Here is a 21,140-nt window from a genome sequence, read left to right as displayed (position 1 = left end):
CCTTTTGTTATATTAGGGATGAAGACATCCACTGAATTAAACTGCTGTATAATGCATCAGAAAAATATTTTTTCACATTTTTTGCAAAAATCTGTTAACCAACCTCAGTCCTGATCAAAACTACTAAATTGCTTAGAAAATTACAGGATTTTAACTCTGTAATCGCCAAATTCATAAATGATGGCACTGATTTAGTGAAGAAAAAAACACACAAAATGACATATTTTCAATATAAAAGTAATTGTGAACTGGATTTTTTTTTTAACCTTTTATCAAAGTCTTGGACATGTGAAACAGCATTGCCTTTGATGCATTGCTTTCGATTATTTCATTTTTTTTCTCCCTAATTTACTGTTGGTGGCTGTTTTTGCCCCATTGACTTCCATTATAAACACATTGTTTTGATTACATGACACCATATAATCACGCATATTTGATTGTTGGTGGTTTTCCCTGTTGGGAATTTTTAATGTTTAACCATTAACCCATTAGATTAAAAAAAAAAAAAGCTTTTATGAATTTTAGTTGGAGTATAACATCAAATTAAAGTGTGTGTGTGTGTCGATAGATAGATAGATAGATAGATAGATAGATAGATAGATAGATAGATAGATAGATAGATAGATAGATAGATAGATAGATAGATAGATAGATAGATAGATAGATAGATAGATAGATAGATAGATAGATAGATAGATAGATAGATAGATAGATAGATAGATAGATAGATAGATAGATGTAGTGGTTTTGATCAGGACTCAGGCTGATTCAACAGATTTATGCAAAATAATTTAAAAAATATATTTATCTGATGCATTTATACAGCAGTTTATTTCAGTGAATGTTTTCATCCTGAACATAACAAAAGGGTAGTAAATTTGCAGTGCACAGGGTTAACACATACACTGTAAAGAGCGATTAGTTAATTCACTTTAAAAAAAAAAGTGAATAAACCTGTTGCCTTAAAATATAATTAGTAGACATGGACTTTTATAATTACGCACATAGTTTGTTTACTTAATAATTATACTTAATAATTATAAGGCAACGCATTTGCTCAGTTGTTTTAAAGTAAAGTCAAATCTAATCACAAATAAAACACCTTTTTATTTTTGGGTGAACTATCTTTTTTTAATCCTTGTTAAAATAGAGTCCTTATAAAAGTACAATACGCTTGAAGTACCACTTAAAACATTTGGTCAAAACCCTCAGGTAATCAGCCCACTATCATCAAAAATCGATTAGCAGCTATGCCAAGGCTGTGGATGCGTGACTTGTCAAAATAATCAGCAAATTTGGATCAGTCAGTACAAGTTGGACCATCACTGAGGGGTCTGATTCAACAACACAAAGTGGTTGAAATCATTTCCATGCACATGTCAAAGACAGAATTAAATGACAGAAAAAAGTGAAAAGGTTGATCCAGCAGATTAGACAGAACTGTGGGAATCGTGGTAGAAAAGCCAGTCTAAATGAGCCACTAAGCTATTATGGATCCATTCCAAATAGTGGACTGAGCAGAAATGAAAGAAGAAAGGATGAGCAGGAGCTTCGAGAGCGTGATCTTATAGACTCAGTCAAACAAGTCAAGGCCTCCAGACAACAGAAATATCTAGCAGTGGCAAATTTCAGGATGATTTGTGCTCCAAGGTGTAATAACGGTACATGATGCCCACTAGAACAGCAGCTATGGCAGGAATAAACCAGGTGGTCCATGACCTGAGAAAAAAAGACAAACTATTTAATAAAGTATATATATATTTCATGAATATTGTCCTTTTTGTGTAGAAGTAAATCAGACTTTGTACCTGGAATCTTTGGAAGTTGTAATGTAAACTTCCTAAAGGTAAAATAATGATAAAGTAAATAAACGTCAACAAACTGCTAAAACTTTTACATGATAATCAATGTTGTGCACAAAACATCCAGAAAGAGTTTAGCATAACTTTTTTACCTTTTTTGATTCTTTCTTTCGATCATCCTAAAAGTAAGAAAAATAACGCATTATTACAGCAAAAGATATTACATTAGGGCTTGTGTGTAATTAATAAAACATTCAATAATTGCCAATGAATAAAAAGAGTCTCTGTTATTCTTCACAGACTTCAATTTTCAATTTGCAGTCATCAAAATATGACTAATAATAATAATAATAATAATACAATGCCGCCACGGTGGCTCAGTGGTTAGCACTGTCGCCTCACAGCAGGAAGGTCGCTGATTCGAATCCCGGCTAGAGTTTGCATGTTCTCCCCATGTTGGCATAGGTTTCCTCTGGGTGCTCCGGTTTCCCCTACAGTGCAAAGACATGTGCTATAAGTAAAGGGTAAAGAACATTGGACATACTGTATGAGTGCATGTGTGAATGTGAGAGTGTATGGGTGTTTCCCAGTTCTGGATTGCGACTGGAAGGGCATCCGTTGCATATGCCAGAAAAGTCGGTGGCTCATTCCACTGTGGTGACCCCTGATAAATAAGGGACTATGCCAAAGGAAAATGAATGAATGAATAATATCGCAAAATAAAATGTTGTTAAGATAACTTTACAGATAGCAAATATTTTCTAAAATTCACAATGTTCTAAACCTGATTCATCTTTACAGTTTAAAGTACTGCAGTGTATTATGCTGTATTTCAGTTTTACTTTAGTTTTTTCTCAGCGTGCAGTCGAGAGTAACGCACATGCATATTTCTGTGGCTGATTTAAACGTTGAAATAAATGTGCAGAAGCGCTCTATTTTTACTAAAGCTCTATTTTTTGTAAATATTCAAGGGTCATTTAATTATTATTAGTTTTATACCACCTGTATTTTGTTGTACAAACACTTTTTGCTGGTGGTGTAACAAATATGCTAATTTTGCTAATATTCGATTCAAAGGGTCTCATTTAATAGATTTTCCTTATATGCGTATTGAGATTTCTATGAAAACGATGTACATTTACTGCTGGTTGAACTGAACATGTTAAAGTAAACATCAATACATACATACTTCCTCCCTCTTTGTTGTAGTTTTACAAAAAAAGAAAGATACTAACAACTGCCAGTAAAGTCAGTAAAGTTACCCAAATAGTTTCTGCTGTTCTTGTGTTATCTATTAAACTTTTAGTGAAACAACAATTTGTTGGGATGGAATAATCACATTTATTATTATCATTATTATGACTGTTTAAATGTCAAAACGCTAATTTAATCAGCCACAGATATACTTCAGCAGTTGTGTGAAGCAATAAACATGCTGATTCACATCCTCACTGGTGACAGGTAATGCTTGAAATGTAAACATCAGGTCTGTTGTCCTAAGATGAATTATGTAACGTTTTCTTGTGCTTAATTGTTAAAACGACTCTCCTATGAATTGTCAGTAAGTTTGAGACCCCTGACCTAAATTCTATGGTTGTTAGACTGTTGCACTTTTTTGTGTGGTCAATTCGCTCATGTTTATATAGTTTCTATTGATGTTTGTGTGTTTATAACCACCTCTGAGTATAGTGGGGGTCGTGAGTGACTATAATTGTTATTTTTGGGGTCACGGGCTGAAAAGTTTGGGAACCCCTGTTCTACTAGACTGAAAAAAAGGAAATTAAAATATTAAATTTAAAAACATACACATAAATATACTGTATTAACTTTGAAAAGTGGTAAATGCATCCGTTTTCCTGGTCTTTCCAGCAAGTCAAATTATAATCAAATGAGGGAATTGATTTGCACAAAAAAGTGCTATTAGAACAAACCACCACTACATTTGCAAATTAAAAATAAATAAATAACACGCTGGAAAGTTCATGTCCTCATATAGTGAAGTAGCAGAGGATAAAAACAACATTAGCTTCAGTATGCGTTTAGTAAAAAAAAAATTTGTGCCCTTCATTCATTTACACACAGGACAAGCAGACCTTACCATTTTAACAGTCTCTTGTGCTTTAATATTTTCAATACTTCGATTTGTATAGGTGTATAGTGTATAGGTCTGCTTTTAATTTATTCATGCACAATTTGCCACTTCTTGAATAGGAGCTTCTTTCCTAGTCATGTCCCATTGACTCATTACGCAATAGTCACATACACACAATGTACTAGGCACTCAACTGTCTTTTGTATGAACTTCATATGGTTCTTTTGTGATTTTGACATTAGTCTAAAAGCCTCGCCCCTACACTTTACAATTAACCCTTTAAAGGCCACTCACTGAAATACTAGAGTGTTTCTGGTTGTTTCCTTCTGCTTTGTCTCTTATTTATCTGGGGTTGCTAAAGGGGAATGAACCGCCAACTATTCCGGCATATGTTTTATGCAGCGGATGTCCTTCCAGCCCCAACCCAATACTGAGTTACACACTCATTCACACACACACTCATACACTACGGCCAATTTAGTTTATTAAATTCACCTATAGTGCATGTCTTTGGACTGTGGGGGAAACCGGAGCACTAAGAGGAAACCCACACTAACATGGGAAGAACATGCAAACTTCACACAGAAATGCCAAGTAGCCCAGCTGGGACTCGAACCAGCATCTTCTTGCTGTTAGGAGACAGTGCTAACCAGTGAACCACCATGCCGCCTGACCTTAAATTTTTTTTTATTTTACGTAATCGATGACAATGAAGTAACTATATATGGTTCCTCCAAGAATATTGGAGGAAAAGCAGTCATTGATAAACAACATAGGAATAATTAAAAAAAAAATACCGTGGAAGAAGTTAATGGCTTTTATTTTTTCAAATATTCCTCAGTATACCTTCATTTGCTTTTTTGGCTGGGCCTTCCCTTGTACTGTCCATCCTTCACCATGCTCACAGTTGCTTTTAACCATAGATATATATACACTAGATATCACGTACGGACACTAAACATGCATCAATAGCACCGCCACATTTGTACAGTGCTCCAATGTCATTCAACCGCACTAGTCAAGACTTAAGCCAATGTGAAGATGCTGGACTTTAGCGCTGTGTAAGGGTGTAGTGACGAGCAAACAAAGAAAACAAAGCACAAAGGCAGAATATTTTATAGGTAAGATTTAGTTTTTTACGTTTTTGTATTTTACGAACTTTTGTGCTCAACAAGACGAAAATACAGTCTCTTACTGCATTGACCATAAGGCAAAGTAGCACCAACTCGCACTAAATTCTAGGATTATGTTAGTTTTGTTGAATAAAAGCAGCAAACAATGTAAATGAAATATGACAAGATGCTGCGGTGCCAGAAACTTGTATTATTGACGGCTAAGTGAACGAGTCGTTCAGGAGATTCATTCACAAACGAATCGATCCCACTGTTAGAATGAAAAGTGAAAGCAGGAGAGAGGGCGAGTTTCAGGACTCGGATTAGATCAAATTTAACAGGTAGAGTGGATAATACATTTCCATGCACACAAAAACACACTCTTTATCAGCAACGCCTGTGCGGTCATCTATCGATGTAGAAAAGTGATGTAAAATTTTAATTTTCGTAATTTAAAAAATATTTGCATACTGACCCGCAGGAAAACTCCCGATCATAGATATGCATATGTATATATCTCTGGCTCTGGATGGCCACAGTCCTCCGCTGCACCTTGGTCTCACATTCATTTCAAAGGAGCGCTACCCTGTACTAAAATGGCGGCTCTATTGACGCATTTCTTCCAATAGACAACAATAGCGTAGGTGACATCTAATGTAAATATCTATGGCTTTAAACCTTGTTTGTTCTGACAACATCACATTATACATTTGTTAAACTGTTGTAGCCAATATTTTACAAGTTAATTTTTGAACATTTGTAAATCGATGCTAATTGCTAAAGGATGCAAACACTTTTCCCCACCCCTACTTTTGAGGGAAAACATAACTCCAAACTTATCTAAGACACATTAAAGTAGATGATCAAAGACCAGATATTACTCCTGCCAACTTCCATGTGAAACTCTAAAATATTAGCACAATCCCCATCCTAAAACACGCACTAAGAAAGTCCAGGCTTTAGAGAATTTTAGTTTGCTAAAGTGGTGCTTACAAAACTAGTTCCAATCAATTGGTTTGATAATACACTTTACCAAAATCTGATTTGAGCTTAAACTGATACAGCAAAACCGATGCCATTACGAGCTATTTATAACTGCTTTAAAAGCCTTGAAAGATGAAACTTGCGATTATGCTAACAGCTATTAAATTTCCAGCATGTCCATTAAACTCGCATTAAAGCACGTTAGCCTTTTCTAATACACCCAATAAACAAATTGATGACCAGCTAAAATAGCATCATGTTGCGCCTTGAAAGTAATACACTCATAATAAAGTTAACTAGCAGTACCATGTGGAGCTCCCCAATGTAATACTGCTGGAGCATCTCCCGGGCGTCTGTTGAATGACCCACATCTTCAAAACTTTCTGTTGCATCTGCGCCTGCTTGCTCCAGCAAAACCTCCTCACCTCCTGGATGCTGTGAAAGAGACGAGGAACGTTTATATCTTCCAGACATCGCCACTCTTCAGTTCAGTCATAAACATGTTGAAGTCCAAATTATTAGCCCTCCTGTCAATTTCTTTTTCAAATATTTGCCAAATGATGTTTAACAGATTCAGGAATTTTTCAGTTTTTCCTATAATTTTTTTCAGGAAAAAAAGTCTTTTTGTTTTATTTTGGCTAGAATAAAAGCAGTTTTTAATTGATTTAAAACCATTTTAAGGTCAAAATTATTAGCCCCTTTAAGCATTTTTTTTTCTCGATAGTCTACAGAACAAATCATCGTTATACAATGACTTTCCCAATTAACCTAACTTGCCAAACTATCCTAGTTAAGCCTTTAAATGTCACTTAAAGTACTGTATTGAAGTGTCTGTATTGAATATCTAGTCAAATTTTATTTACTGTCATCATAGCAAACATCAAATAAATCAGTTATTAGAAATGAGTTATTAAAACTATTATGTTTAGAAATGTGTTGGAAAAATATTCTCTCCATTAAACAGAAATTGGTGGGGGCTAATAACTCAGGGGAGGTAATAATTCTGACTTCAACTGTACATGTTCCATAAATCTAGATGCATCTGTTGCAAAACTTGCATCCCCTAATCTAATTGCCTTGAAAGGATAAGAGTACTCTAGGCAGTCTAACATTTGAAAGCAAAAGTCATTATTTTTAACCCTGTTAAAGTGATCACATTGTCCCTGAATCACTAAATCAATTCATCTCTCCACATATATCATATCATATCATATATATTTTAATTTAATGCAATGTCAGCAACAAAGGCTATTTTCATGGCAAAAACAATTCACTAAAATATAAATGTAATAAAAACCAACAACAACCAAATAGACATGGGACGATAACCGGGGACAAGGTTTACCGCGGTTTGAAAAAGTCATGGATCTAGAACCACCAAAGTGTTCTGTTATACCGTTCGTAAGGTATTTGCAAGATTTTTTAATATGTTTTTTACAACTATTTTATTTAGTTTTTTAGGGCAACCGTATCTCCAGCAGAAAATAAACATCTACATCAGGGGTGCCCAAACTTTTTCCTATAAAGGGCCAAAAAGCAAAATTGATTGAGGTTTGTGGGCCAAAAATATATTAAAACCTGTATATATTAAATTTGCCATTAGTAATTTCCTAATTAATTCAGTAATATTTAAAAATATCTAGAATAAGTTGCTTTAAATCATATTAACTAAGTCAGTATAATTTGTAACATTTAATAATGAACGTATTACAGTAAAACCAATCTTAATTTTAACACAATGGAGTTCGATGTGAAAAATACTAGTCGAGCTGTTCCTGCCTTTACCTTGATTTGCTCGCAGATATCTCATGCATTGTCCTCTATCTGTCAAGTGGCAGTATTTACATTTTAAAAGTATGATTCTTTTACAACATTTCATTGAATCATTTAATTTCAGTTGGCTTTTTTGTAGCTCAGCAATAAATCAAATAAACAAAAGGTTATTTTTAGGTTATTCAGATGGGATCAAATCAAAGGTTACCATGGGCCAACTTTAACCCGCAGTCCCTATTTTGGGCATCTCCGGTCTTCATCAAATGCTACTGGTCCAAAATATATAAAATGTTTCTTAAAATAAAATATATTGTGTTCAATGGGGACGAAAAGTAGTTTCTAATAGAAAACTTATTTTGGAGCAGTAATCACAATACCGTGAAACCATGATATTTTTAAGGTTATCATACCATCAGACTCAAAGAGCAAAGAGTCCCTGACCACAGTGCATTATCTGCGCTTTTTTGTCATACCTACTGCAAACTCATCTGAGTGATAGTATCATTAAATATGGAGGAGGCCTTACAATATATTCCAGCGGAAAAGGAGGTCTCAGGCAAAAAAAAGGTTGGAAACCACTGCTGTAGGGGACTGCATAAAATAAAATAAAATAAAATAAACAATCTACATGCATAGATAAATTCAATAAAGAAAAATATGCTAATTAAAACAGCATTGTATTGTTTTCCGAAGAGTTGATATGCATTCAGATATACAGTAATTGAACAATCAAATGTAAAAAAAATTCTGCATAGTCTTTGTTTTATAAACAATTCAATAAAATTAATCATTATTCATTTTTCAAAGTTACAATAGTATGTTTTCATTTGCCTGAATGCTTTTAAAAGCATCACACAGCCACAGGCCTCAAAAAAAGAGAAAAAAACACTCGCAAAATTATAAATAATAATTCAGACTTAATATTGCGTTTACTCATGATGTGACTATTGCGAATGATCACATTGCAATATCGATGCTGAAACGATATATTGTGCAGCCCTACTTTGAAGTGGTCAGATGGCCCTACTCTGGAACAAACTCCCACTCTATTTTAGATTGACCTCCACTTTACCCGCGTGTTGTGTTTTAACTGTTTTTTGCTGCTATTAGTGTATTTTATCTCATTTGACCTGTACAGTACTTTAGTTGGCCTGTGTGCTCTATAATCAAACTGAACTCAACTGAAAGTATTGAAATTTCAAGGGAGGTTTGTTTCGGTGACAATCGAGAAAAAAAAACAAATGAAATCCTGTCATGCAACATCAAGATTGGTGGTTCAAAAACCGGTTCTTGAGTGCAACTCGCTTACTCATGAGCTTTGTTCCAGAAGTAATAAAATAAGGTGGATCTAAGGTTCTATCTAAAAAAAAAAATAACTAAAAAGTTTACATTAGGCTGCCAAAACCATGTTTTCTTGTAAATGAATGGCTGATACCAAAAAAAAATGAATACATAAATATATATTAAAGAGTTTAGATGCAAAAGTGCTGTCAGATATTTTCATCTAAAAATAACATTTTCCTCAGGTTGTTGTGTGTGGTTTCATTAATTTTACCCTTAGTGCAAAGAATAGGTAATTTTCATTGCCTTTAATATAAATTAACTGAACATAAACAGGAGGGTGAGGAAAAATTAAAAATTTTGAGAAAACTTTCAGACGGCACATCTCATTATAATATATAATAAGTAAAACCTTACAAGGACTTTACTGATAATAAATAACTATTTTATATGTTTTAATTAATGACAATGACTAATTAAGTAATACTCATACAACTTGAGAAAAATAAGAGCTATTACTGTCAACTACTTAAACTAAATCAATGTAAATACCAACTGTGGTCATAAGACAAAATTGTACAATTATATTGTAGTCATATTTATTTTATAAGTGAGGTATTATTTAAAATAATTTATAATAGATGTTTTGAGCAAATGTATTTAATAAAATGGGAAATATTACTTTCTCAAATGAACTAAAAGAATCATTGGGAACAGAATCGTCCTTGTGATTCATAATAAAGATTCGACTCCTGACGCGCTCGGTTTCACGCAACATCATAATAATTATTTTGTACAAAAATGCAATATGAACCAAGTCTAGGCTACATAAAGATCTCAAACATAATATTGATGGTAAATAAATGTAAAACTTGTAACACCACTCGGTGAGAACTGGAATCGTTTATTTCAGATGTGACAGCTCAACGTGTACAGGCTAGCCGGGCAGCTAAATGGCTAATACCCAATCATTCAGTGTCTTCCTATGTGTTTTGATAGTAAATAAGAACAAATAATGGTATTTAGCTGATAATTCAGTGTTGTTTGCTTCACTAAATCTACAGTTATTATGCTAACTCACAGATCGGGCCACGGAAACTTTGCTGAGCTTGACAGCAGCCTGGCGTGTGCATCTACAAACAATCTAGCTGTAAATTAGAACCTAATATAAGCCAGTATGTAAAATATAACGTTATAAATATCAGGAATGTAAAATCATGCAGGCTTTATTGCTTTACTGTGATGTTGGAAACCAAGATGAAACTCCAACTCTCTCTTACCTCCTCCATGAAACTTGTGATATCGTAAACTTTATCATGAATGATGAGCCACGTGTCATTGCTAATGTTATGGACTTGAACCTCCTTGCGTGTGTAATATTTTACACCGCTATCCTCGTGTGTGTTTTCATCCTTCGTGTTCTGGTTCTCTCTGTTCACGGAGCTCCCAGTCTCTTCCCCCATTTTCAATCCGTTACCGTCGCTTTCTCTGCTGCAGTTATGCGGGAAACCAGTGTGTAGGTTTGTTTGTTGCTTATAGACGTTTTTATGACATCCGACCTGTCCAGCTCAGTTCTTGTTTAGCCGGCAGACCATTTCACCATCAGTCACGAGAAATTACCCTTTCCATTCTCTTGAACCGCATCAGCGAATCAGCGCTCAGATCACTCGCCACACGGCCAGTAGTAGCCAATCAGAATCAACAGCAGAGCATCACGAGACCGGCAAACGCCACACGCAGGTTATATCACGCACGTCACGTTACGCAACCCCAAAAGTCCTAAATACTGAAAAGTCCCAAATACCTTGTTATTTTTAATTGAGTGGGTTGTTGTACTACCATTCACACAGTGTGTTATAATTGATTTAAAAATTACTGAAAATATAAACTTTATGGTGGGTTCCACACAATTCACGTTGTTTCAAATCGATTTAAATGGATTACTTGTTGATAAATTGGAAAAAAAAATATGATCTATAAAGTAACTTTAGGAGCCAGAGATGATAAAACCTTGATGTGACTGATAATCCTTTAAACACTGAAGTGAAATATAATATTATCATCTGACAACTGACGTTCTTGCTGTGAGGCAACAGTGCTAACTGGGCCACCCAACTAAGGCATATGAGTGGAAGGGGGATTCTTCAAAATAAAGATGGCTGTGACTTGGAACTTAGGGTATTTATAGTGGCTTAGGAATGGTCTGATTGATGAATCATAAATTGAACAGGACCAACTGCAAGCAATCATAAGCACGCAATCCTCTCGAAATTAGTTTATAAATAAACTTCATTTTGTGAATGATAAAGTGAGTAATACCTTAACCTCATCATATATTTCACTTCAATATTCCTCTTCAGTGTTTTAAAGAGATGTATCAGTCACATCAGTGTTTTGTCAACTCTGGCTGTGTCCTAAAAGTAACTTTACAGATAATGTTTCAGATTTAAAACACCTGCACTGTTGCTTTATACAGTAAAAACTACTTATTTAAAATGAGTAAAATCAACACAATTCTAGTTTGTTTTTGGGCAACTTAATTGTTTTAATACAGCACTCTGTAGCAGTCATTAGGAAATATGTTTTATACAGTTAAGACTTTGTTGGATAGCTCAGAGAGGAAGCTTTTGAGAATGATAAAGTGAAGAAATACCTTAATTTGTTAATAAAACTAGCCATTATACAACAGCTGCTTTGCCTTTAGCATTAAGCATACAGTAGAAAAAAAGTAGCTAACCATCTCTGAGCTAAATATTCAAGTCTTCACTGAATAAAACATATTAAACCCAGCTGAAAATCCAGCTTAAACCAGCCTAGGCTGGTTGGCTGGTTTAAGCTGGTTGACCAGCCTGGTTTTAGAGGGGTTTTGGCCATTTCCAGGCTGGTTTCCAGCCATTTCCAGCCTGGTCTTAGCTGGTCAGGATGGTAAATGACCAGCTAAATCCAGCTAAAGCCATCTTGACCCGCCTGGTTTAAGCTGGACATAGCTGGTTTTGGCTGGCCTCCCAGCCTTGCTAGGCTGGTCAAGCTGGTTTTAGCTGGATTTAGCTGGTCATTTTCCATCCTGACCAGCTAAGACCAGGCTGGAAATGGCTGGAAACCAGCCTGGAAATGGCCAAAACCCCTCTAAAACCAGGCTGGTCAACCAGCTAAAACCAGTCAACCAGCCTAGGCTGGTTTAAGCTGGATTTTTCAGCAGGGAGCTCATTTTAAATAAGTAGTTTGAACAAGCAAACATTTTTAGTGTATAAAGGAACAGTGCAGGTGTTTTAAATCTAAAACATTATCTATAAAGTAACTTTAGGACACAGCCAGAGATGATAAAACCTTGATGTGACTGATACATCTCCTTAATACACTGAAGAGGAACATTGAAGTGAAATATGATGATCTGAGAAGTATCTCAGCTATTTTTTTTTCAGCTTTTACTCTGTATGCTAAAGGCAAAGCAGCTGTTGTATAATGTCTAGTTTTATTAACAAATTATTCACTCACTTTATCATTCTCAAAAACTTCATCTTTGAGCTAACTATTTAAGACTTACTAACTAATCTAACTATTCAACTCAGGGATGTTCAAAATCTATCCTGGAGGGCCGGTGTCCTCCTAAGTTTAGCTCCAATTTGCTTCAACACACCAGATAGTTTCTAGTATGTTTAGTAAAAGCTTGGAGCTAAACTCTCAAGGACACTGGCCTGAGCTCTGTCTTAACTGAATAAAACATATTTGCTAATGACTTCTACAGAGTGCTAGTAGGAGTGCAAGTCTTCCTCATTTACATATCTAATCAGCTAGCAATGAGTGCCATGTGTACTCCATTGATATCTGTTCAGGGAACTGTCATTGCTTTCAGCTACAACATGCTCGTTAAGAAACCCCATATGAAGCATGCTCCGTTTGCACATTTCCACATGCAGTTAAATTGCAGTCAGTAGATATGATGTAGTGAAGAAGAGGCTGAGTTGAAAGCTAGTGCTTTTGATTTACCAGTCAATCTGAGAATTGACCAACATGAGAAACTGTACTGGAAGATATTTGGAGTAGAGTCACTGTTCCTCCACATTGAAAGAAACCTGTAAATATGGCTCGGCCATCTGTTTTTGGATACCTGTTTATGGAGGTGCTCTGGGATTGTCCCACCAGGAGGAAGCTCCAAACTGGATGAACTTTGACTTGTATCTCCTGGCAATTGCTTGGGATACACCTGGAGAAGTAGGAGCAGATTATGTTGGGGTTCTTTTGAGAAATAAGTGACCTCTATGATCTGGTTGAAGATGGATTGACTAATGTGACCACAGGTGAGTAAAGTTATGTTTTTAGAAGAAAATCTGCTCCAATTAAAGATGGTTGAGTGCTTTTAAAGGGCTGGTTCACCCCCAACACTTTATGCACCCTCAAGTTTTTAACCTTTTTTTGAGTTCTTGTTGAATGATTTTAAATGAAGTTAAACCATGCTAGCTGATGCTTTTGTAATTTTATAAATTACTTCTGTTCACAGATTCAAACCGGTTTAAGTGACTGCATCTAGTTTTGGGTGAACGTACTTAAGATGTTGTATGCTATTGTATCTTTTCCCCCTCCCTTCGTGACTATTTTGTTTCTTGCTGCTTTATATGCAACCTTATTTTAAATGGTAATGGTAGCTAGCAAGATATGGTGTTCCAAAAAATTATCTTTTTTTTTTTTTTTTTTTTTTTTTTTTTTTTTTATTATTATTATTTTATTTATTTATTTTTTACTTTACACCAGGGGTGCCCAAACCTGGTCCTGGATGGCCAGTGTCCTGTAGAGTTTGGCTCCTACCTTAATTAGACCCACCTGAGCCAGCTAATCAAGCTCCCTCTAGGTCAGGGGTGGGCAAACTCCGTCCTGGAAGGCCGGTGTCCTGCATGGTTTAGCTCCAACTCTAATCAAACATGCCTGATTTATAGATTTCTAGTGTTCTTGAAGACACTGGTTGGCATGTTCAAGTGTTTGATTAGTGTTGGAGCTAAACCGTGCCGGACACCAGCCCTCCAGGACTGAGTTTGCCCACCCCTGCTCTAGGTCTGTTAAAGGAAGTTTGAGCTGAGCTATGCAGAACACTGGCCCTCCAGGACCAGGCACCCCTGATTTACATAGTCTCTAATTTATTCCTCTTCTTTGCAGGGAAAATGGCAGCTGCACCACACCACATGGGACAAAACCGTGAGTAGTAATTTGTGAAATTTCTTAACTTGCATGGTAGTTAATGTTTCTCATTGTGTTCATGAAGTAGAATAGCCGATATGTGCTTGGTTTTTATTTTTATCTACCTGTAGTTTGAGGACTCCACTTTTTGAGGGAGGATCTGGTTTCTCACAATGGTTGTGCTGCTTTTCCTTTGGAGAAAGATCTGTAGGCCATCATGAGAGTATTGCAATGAGCTACAGACTGAACCAGCTCAACACCTGCACTAGTGGAAATCTCTCCACACCTGCTGACCTCGCTATAACAACTTTTTATAGATCCCCTTTGTTCACTACAGGTTTTGTTTTTCTTGGCAACTTGTTCCACAACAAATGTTTTGGCAGTACATCTTTCCTTAAGTTGCGGTTTTAAGGCAGTGTAATGCTTCTCTCCAGTGTGAACCCTTATGTTTGTTCATTCCTCTAAGAGGTTCTCAGAGTATGGGTTCATGTTGGTTTTATTTTTTTTCCACCTTTTGCCACTTCAGTCCAGAAAATCACAAATTTTACTTCTGAATTCCACGTGTGTGTTAACAAAATAAAGATCACAAATGATTTTTTAATGGTCTCTGTAGCAATTTTTTATTTTAGTGATGTTGACTTGTCCCTGGTTTCTTCTAGATGCAATAGGCTACTGTTTTTGTTAGTACTGTGTTGCTTTATCTTTGCTCCTAAACTAAAATGACCAAGCAATGTATTTACATTTGCGTACTGTTTAATAGTCCAATTAACAACTGTTAAACTACACAAGATTATTACTTAAATGGCCTAACTAGTACTTTAGTACCGTAACGCGTAACTAATTTTGAGCTTGTACAATATTAGAATGGGATACTACACTGAGAATAGGAGTGACACAACTATTTCAAAATTGGCCACAAGGGGGCAATAAATACTTTTAGATGGGCTGTGTAGTCTGAATACAGTACATAGAAATGTTTCCCCCAGTGAAGGTTCTAGTTTAAATGGCACCCTGGGTGGAACCACCCCAAGAAAAAGACTGTATCTATAATTTAATTATTATACATTTTATTTGAAATAAATAACAACTCCATGCAAAATGGAACTGAAAACAATGTAAAGACACAACTGCATAATATTCTAAGACTTTTGCAAAAATATTAATTGACAGTTATATAGAATACAAATGTTTTATAGAATTATCTGTTGTCTTTGACCCGATTCATGGCCGATAATTAATGTTATAAAGTCTTCGTTACCTCCCTGACTTGTCCTCCTTTCTGCTTCATAGCCATGCTTAGTCAAAGTAACATCATAATTATGAGTTATTAAAACCATTATGTTTAGAAATGTGTTGAGAATCTTCTCTCCGTTAAACAGAAACTGTGGAAAAAATATAATCGGGGGGCTAATAATTCTGACCTCAACTGTACATGCAGGCAAAAAACAACTAAGATGTAGACAAGTTGTCCAACAACACAGATGAAAGGTGGACCTGGTCATCAATGACCCTTTTTTTTTTCCCCCCCATTCAACCAAGCAAATGAGCGACTGGGATGTGTACACAGGAAATTAGATGTGATTTTTCACTTTCTGTTCTGCTTGTGCCATATGGGGTGACGCATTATGATAATTCTGGGAGATGAATCACAATTCAACGCCTTTATGGATTTGATCAAAATGCTCATGCATGAAAAGCCATTATGTTATGATGCAGGCAGCCATGGATGATGTTGTTTATTAGTGCGCTAATATCGCTTTTAATACAGTGTCCATTTATGCTTTCATGCAGTGTGTGATATAGATGTTGTTCTTCTGCAATAACATATGAAAAAAAAAAAAAAGATTCAGTCATTTAAGGTAACTGGTTGCAAACAAGGGCGATGTGGTGGCTCAGTGGTTAGCACTCTCACCTCACAGCAAGAAGGTCGCTGGTTCGAGTCCTGGTTGGGCCAGTTTGGAGTGTGGAGTTTGCATGTTCACCTCGTGTTGGTGTGGGTTTCCTCCAGGTGCTTCGGTTTCCCTCACAGTCCAAAGACATGCACTATAGGTGAATTGAATAAACTAATTTGGCGCTAATGTGAGAGTGAGGTGTTTCTCAGTACTGGGTTTCGGCTGTTGAGTTGGCAGTTCATTCCGCTGTGGTGACTCCTAAGCCGAAAGTAAAATGGATGAATGGACCTGAACTAGACCAGATAGGTTGGTGTGTCACAACTGCAATGAAATGGATAAACCTATTAAGCATTAGAGCAATTCCATGCAAATGTAAACCTTGCCATGACTCTTTTTTTTACCAAAATAGCGAAACCCTTTCTACGTTTTTTTTGTGTATTCTTGTATTTTGACTGTAAAAATACTCAATGTCTCTGTCAGTGTTCTCAAACAATTATATTTGATTTGCCAAAGTCACACAAGTGGCAATTCCACATTCATAATGAATAGATGTCACACCCATAACCAAGCTTTTTCCATAATAAATACAAAAATGTTAAATAAAATAAAATCAATCATTTTTGTTCTATAGAGAGTCAACTCTTATCCTTTTGATGAGCATTGTTTCTTTTGGGTTGTGCAGTTTAATTCACAGAATTTCTACAAAGCATGTTGTATACTGTAAACTCGCTGACTTTTTTTGTCACATCCATAATGCATGTTTATATTGTGAAAACAAAATAAAAGATATCAAAATGACTTATCTGATCAAATAACTTGTTAAAAATCTTATTTGATCTAATTTGATTTAATTTACCTACGTTTTAGACTCACTGAAGTTGGCTGAGCAGTGTGTGGGACATGACAAAATCACATCCATTCAATGAAAGAATAAGGCAAAATTTGACAAAAACATATTTCAAAACACTTAAGTTTTACCTGCATGTGTGTAAAGGTTTAACCCAGGGGTCACCAATCTCGGTCCTGGAGGGCCGGTGTCCCTGCAGAGTTTAGCTCCAACTTGCCTTAACACACCTGCCTCAAGTATACTTAGTAAGACCTTGATTAGCTTGTTCAGGTGTGTTTGATTAGAGTTGGAGCTAAAATCTGTAGTGCACCGGCCCTCCAGGAACAAGTTTGGTGACCCCTGGTTTAACCAATCATATTAAAACATCAGAATTTCAATATTTTGCAATATGTTCATATAAAACTGATTCAATCTTGTGGGACATTAAAGGCACTTTATAGTGATAATGACCCCAACATTAAACTATGAATAATCTTGTAAAGCATTAAATAATCATAGTTCAACATTTAATAATAAGAGAGTTCACATGATCTAACTTAAGAGACACCTATGGTGAAAAATCTACTTTTCAGACATATGTGTATGTATAGTGTATAGACCGTCATATTGGGGTGATATAAACACAGCCAGTCCTTTTTTTTTTAAATTTAACATAAAAACGGTGGACCAATTGGAGCGGTTTTGAGGCCACTTGATATAGGAGTGTGATCCCACCGAATTGATTGACAGCTGCGTATTAACATGTCTCCGTAGTAATGCGTATAATCATATCAACAAGACAGGACGTGTGCAAAGCATCCGGGAATAAAAGGTCTGTTCAGTTTGATAGGATCATCAATCGTCATCAAACATGATCAAGAGTGAATTTTACAAGTTTAATATGTTTTAAAACAGTGCACGTGTGTAATGAATTACAGCGATTCACTTTAGATTTACTTCATCAGCACAGCCGCGTGTCAGAACAATTATAAAAGAAGACGCTTCAATCCCGCTTTGTGGACGTTAAATCAGGTTTATTTTGTACATTAACTAACGAATATTCATAGAGCAGTGGAGATTAACCTGTATCCTGTCACATATGCGTGCAAAAACAGTGCAAAGCCAAATGCGCGTTCTGTGTGTGTGCGTAAACTTTGTAACGACATTGTGTCTGACTCATCATTGCAACTAGGGATGGCTGACGTGAAACTGACGTTTCAACAGTGTCGAGATCCCGAAGCGCAAGTGTTTCGAAACTCTGCACCGAAGCATGATTCGAAACACCCAGGTCACATGACTAAATTGTTTCAAAACACCTGGTCATGTGACTAAAGCGATTCAAAGCATCGAATAGTTCAGAAGCGTTTCAAGACCTGGCGAATCTTCAATTGACTGACAGGGTCAGTGAATGCTTCTGTCTCATATGGCGTAGTGGACTGTGTTTGTGCACGTTGTTCCTGTGCTTCAAATTACTTTTGGGTTCGAATCATGATTTTATGTACTTTAATCATGTTACTCTTTTATGTTGTAGTCTAGAGTGGATACGCCATCAATTTAGCATCATTTTTGTAACACTGTAAAACAATAATTAATATTTTACAGTACTGTGATGGTTGGGTTTAGGGTTTGGGTAGACAATAAATACAATAAATAGGAAATTTAATGAATAATATAAATAATTCCTGTTTACTTCTATCGTCTTTGATCTAGCAACAATCCTGTTTTATAACCAAAACAAGACAAATTTATTCACAAAGTGTTTATTCGGATGTCTGACCAATGTTGAAACAAAACGATACAAGAACAAAGCATTTCAAACTGATATTAAAGCATTTCAAATAGCTGCATCAGCCTGAATTTGAACCCACTATCCCCGCATGGTAGTCAGGAAACATAACCACTCCACTAAATCACTTAAAGGTTCAATCCTACAAAGTGTGGTTTAATACCTCAATTTGCTCAACTGTTCTTTGCTGAAGCTGTTCCAGTGCAATACATAAAAATGACCACTAGGTGTTACCGTAGAGTGAGGTTTCGAAACGTTTTGAAGCTTCGACACACTTGCTTAGACTGTTTCAGTGTTTCATGAAGCCTCGCTTTGCCCACCACTAATTGCAACTCCCCAACAAATGCATCAAATAATCATTGGTAAATTCTTACAGTAGTATTTCTCACAAACGTTACGTGAGATCTGGTTCCTTCATGTCTGTCTGTTGTCTGAGGCAGCCAAGGGAGGAGATTAAGGCACACTGACAGGCACGTGGAAACAGTGGGCGTGAAGGTCTAGCCTTAAAGGTGCAGTACACAAAAAAACGCTACCTGCTGCTCAGACCCTGCTAAAAAGAACAGCTTAAACCTGCCTAAGCTGGTTGGCTGGTTTTAGAGGGGTTTTGGCCATTTCCAGCCTGGTCTTAGCTGGTCAGGCTGGAAAATGACCAGCTAAAACCACCTTGACCAGCCTGGTTTAAGCTGAACATAGCTGGTTTTGGCTGGGCTCCCAGCCTGGTTAGGCTGGTTTTAGCTGGTCATCTTCCAGCCTGACCAGCTAAGACCAGGCTGGAAATGGCTGGAAACCAGCCTGGAAATGGCCAAAACTCCTCTAAAACCAGGCTGGTCAACCAGCTAAAACCAGCCAACCAGCCTAGGCTGGTTTCAGCAGGGGAGCTATAAAATAGAAAATTATGAAAGGTATAATTAATAATCTGATGGGTGTTTTGAGCTGAAACTTTACAGACACATTCTGGAGACACAAAAGACAAAAAAAGGGGTAACCTAGGTGCCCTTTAAATAATATTAAAATTAATTAATAACGTAATGTATTGTTTGTTTATGTTAGTAAACAAATTAACTATCAGACCATTATTTTAATGTGTTACCGAGTATGTCATTGTCTAATGTAGTGTTTCCCAACCCTGTTCCTGGAGGCACACCAACAGTACATATTTTGTATGTCTCCCTTATCTGACCCATTCGTGTCAGGTTTTTGGGGTCTTTTCTAATGTTCTGATGAGTTGATTCAGGTGTGTTTGATTAGGGAGAGGTTGAAAATGTGTACTGTTGGTGTGCCTTCAGGAACAGGGTTGGGAAACACTGGTCTAATGCATAAAAATGTGATCTTTTATCCTCTCCATTTCTACCACCATCTGTGCTTCATAGTCAACGGCTGCAGTGTGTGTAAAGATAAGATGTGAGAGGTTACAGGTTTTATTGAACGCTGAACAAACTGGGAAATCTCATCTCAAAAATGTGGCACATGACTCTTCAGGAGACTGGATATGTCACCACAGCAACGGATCATCATCTACACATCCTGACGGGTCAGAGAACATCATATGAACACAAGCCTGACAAAAACAGCCAAGGTCAAAGCTCACTGCAGAGGCGTGACAGCGTTGATAATTAAATCCACCCACGCTCTTTAACATACCAAACGCTTAAAACCTCTTTTGTAGCAGAGAGCTGGATGCTTGGTTAAAGGAATCTCTCGGTTTTCTAGGCTGTCCATGTTTTGTTAGTTCTGCTGTGATTGAATGGTGGTATTGAGTATGGCAGATCTGAATGATTGAGAAGAATAACCTTGGGTAAATTCTCAGAAAATGCCACAAAACCATGCTGTTGCTAAGAGGCTAAAATCTCTTCAGCCTTTACACTGATGGACACACACACACACACACTGTTTTATTTGAAAAATGAATGGCACTTCTGGGAAAGATGACTGGAATGATAAAAACAAACTCGTCAGTAGTAGTCTATCTAGTCTAATTAGTTTTACATGGAGAAGGTCTCTTCGTGGCAGTGCTGGGATCACATAACTAGCTGAATTCTGTTCACTTCATCTCATTAACCTCATTGTTTAATAATTAGTCACACTTACATGTGGAATAAATTAATCGTGTCTCTTGTGATTAAAATCATTTCTACTGTGCAATCAGTAAACCGTTTGTGTGATGGTGCGTTTAATCCACTAGGTGTCAGTATGACTGTTTAAGCCAGTAAAACGTAAACAATGATTCAATTTGTTATTTAAAACGAGCACATTTAAAGCGACAGTTCGCCCAAAATGAACATTTACTCACCTTCAAGGGGCTCCAAACCTTTATAAGTTTCTTTTGAACACAAAAAAATAAGATAAAAAAAAAAAGCAAGAAAACAGGTAGCCTAAGTATGACTTAGTAGCCTAAGAGAGGCTTGTATGGAAGCCAATTATGG

The 21,140-nt window shown here is 36.4% G+C and overlaps 1 protein-coding gene and 1 long non-coding RNA gene across 2 annotated transcripts; one reads left to right on the top strand and one right to left on the bottom strand.

The window, feature by feature from the left end:
- Positions 1-1,027: 1,027 nt before the first annotated feature.
- LOC130232462 (cytochrome b5) lies at positions 1,028-10,683 on the bottom strand. The gene is made up of 5 exons (XM_056462383.1): positions 10,325-10,683; positions 6,297-6,425; positions 1,955-1,981; positions 1,809-1,840; positions 1,028-1,719 (listed from the first exon to the last, which is right to left on the bottom strand). The coding sequence occupies exons 1-5, from the start codon at positions 10,505-10,507 to the stop codon at positions 1,629-1,631; spliced, it is 462 nt and encodes a 153-aa protein (XP_056318358.1). The 5' UTR covers positions 10,508-10,683; the 3' UTR covers positions 1,028-1,628.
- A 2,312-nt stretch (positions 10,684-12,995) lies between these two features.
- On the top strand, positions 12,996-14,665 carry LOC130231440 (uncharacterized). Its single transcript, XR_008838042.1, has 3 exons — positions 12,996-13,342; positions 14,193-14,231; positions 14,345-14,665. It is a non-coding gene; the product is annotated as an uncharacterized LOC130231440 (long non-coding RNA).
- The last annotated feature ends 6,475 nt before the right edge of the window (positions 14,666-21,140 follow it).

Source organism: Danio aesculapii, chromosome 7, assembly GCF_903798145.1.
Source record: "Danio aesculapii chromosome 7, fDanAes4.1, whole genome shotgun sequence".
NCBI lineage: Eukaryota > Metazoa > Chordata > Actinopteri > Cypriniformes > Danionidae > Danio > Danio aesculapii.
This window is presented reverse-complemented; position numbering and strand designations above follow the sequence as displayed.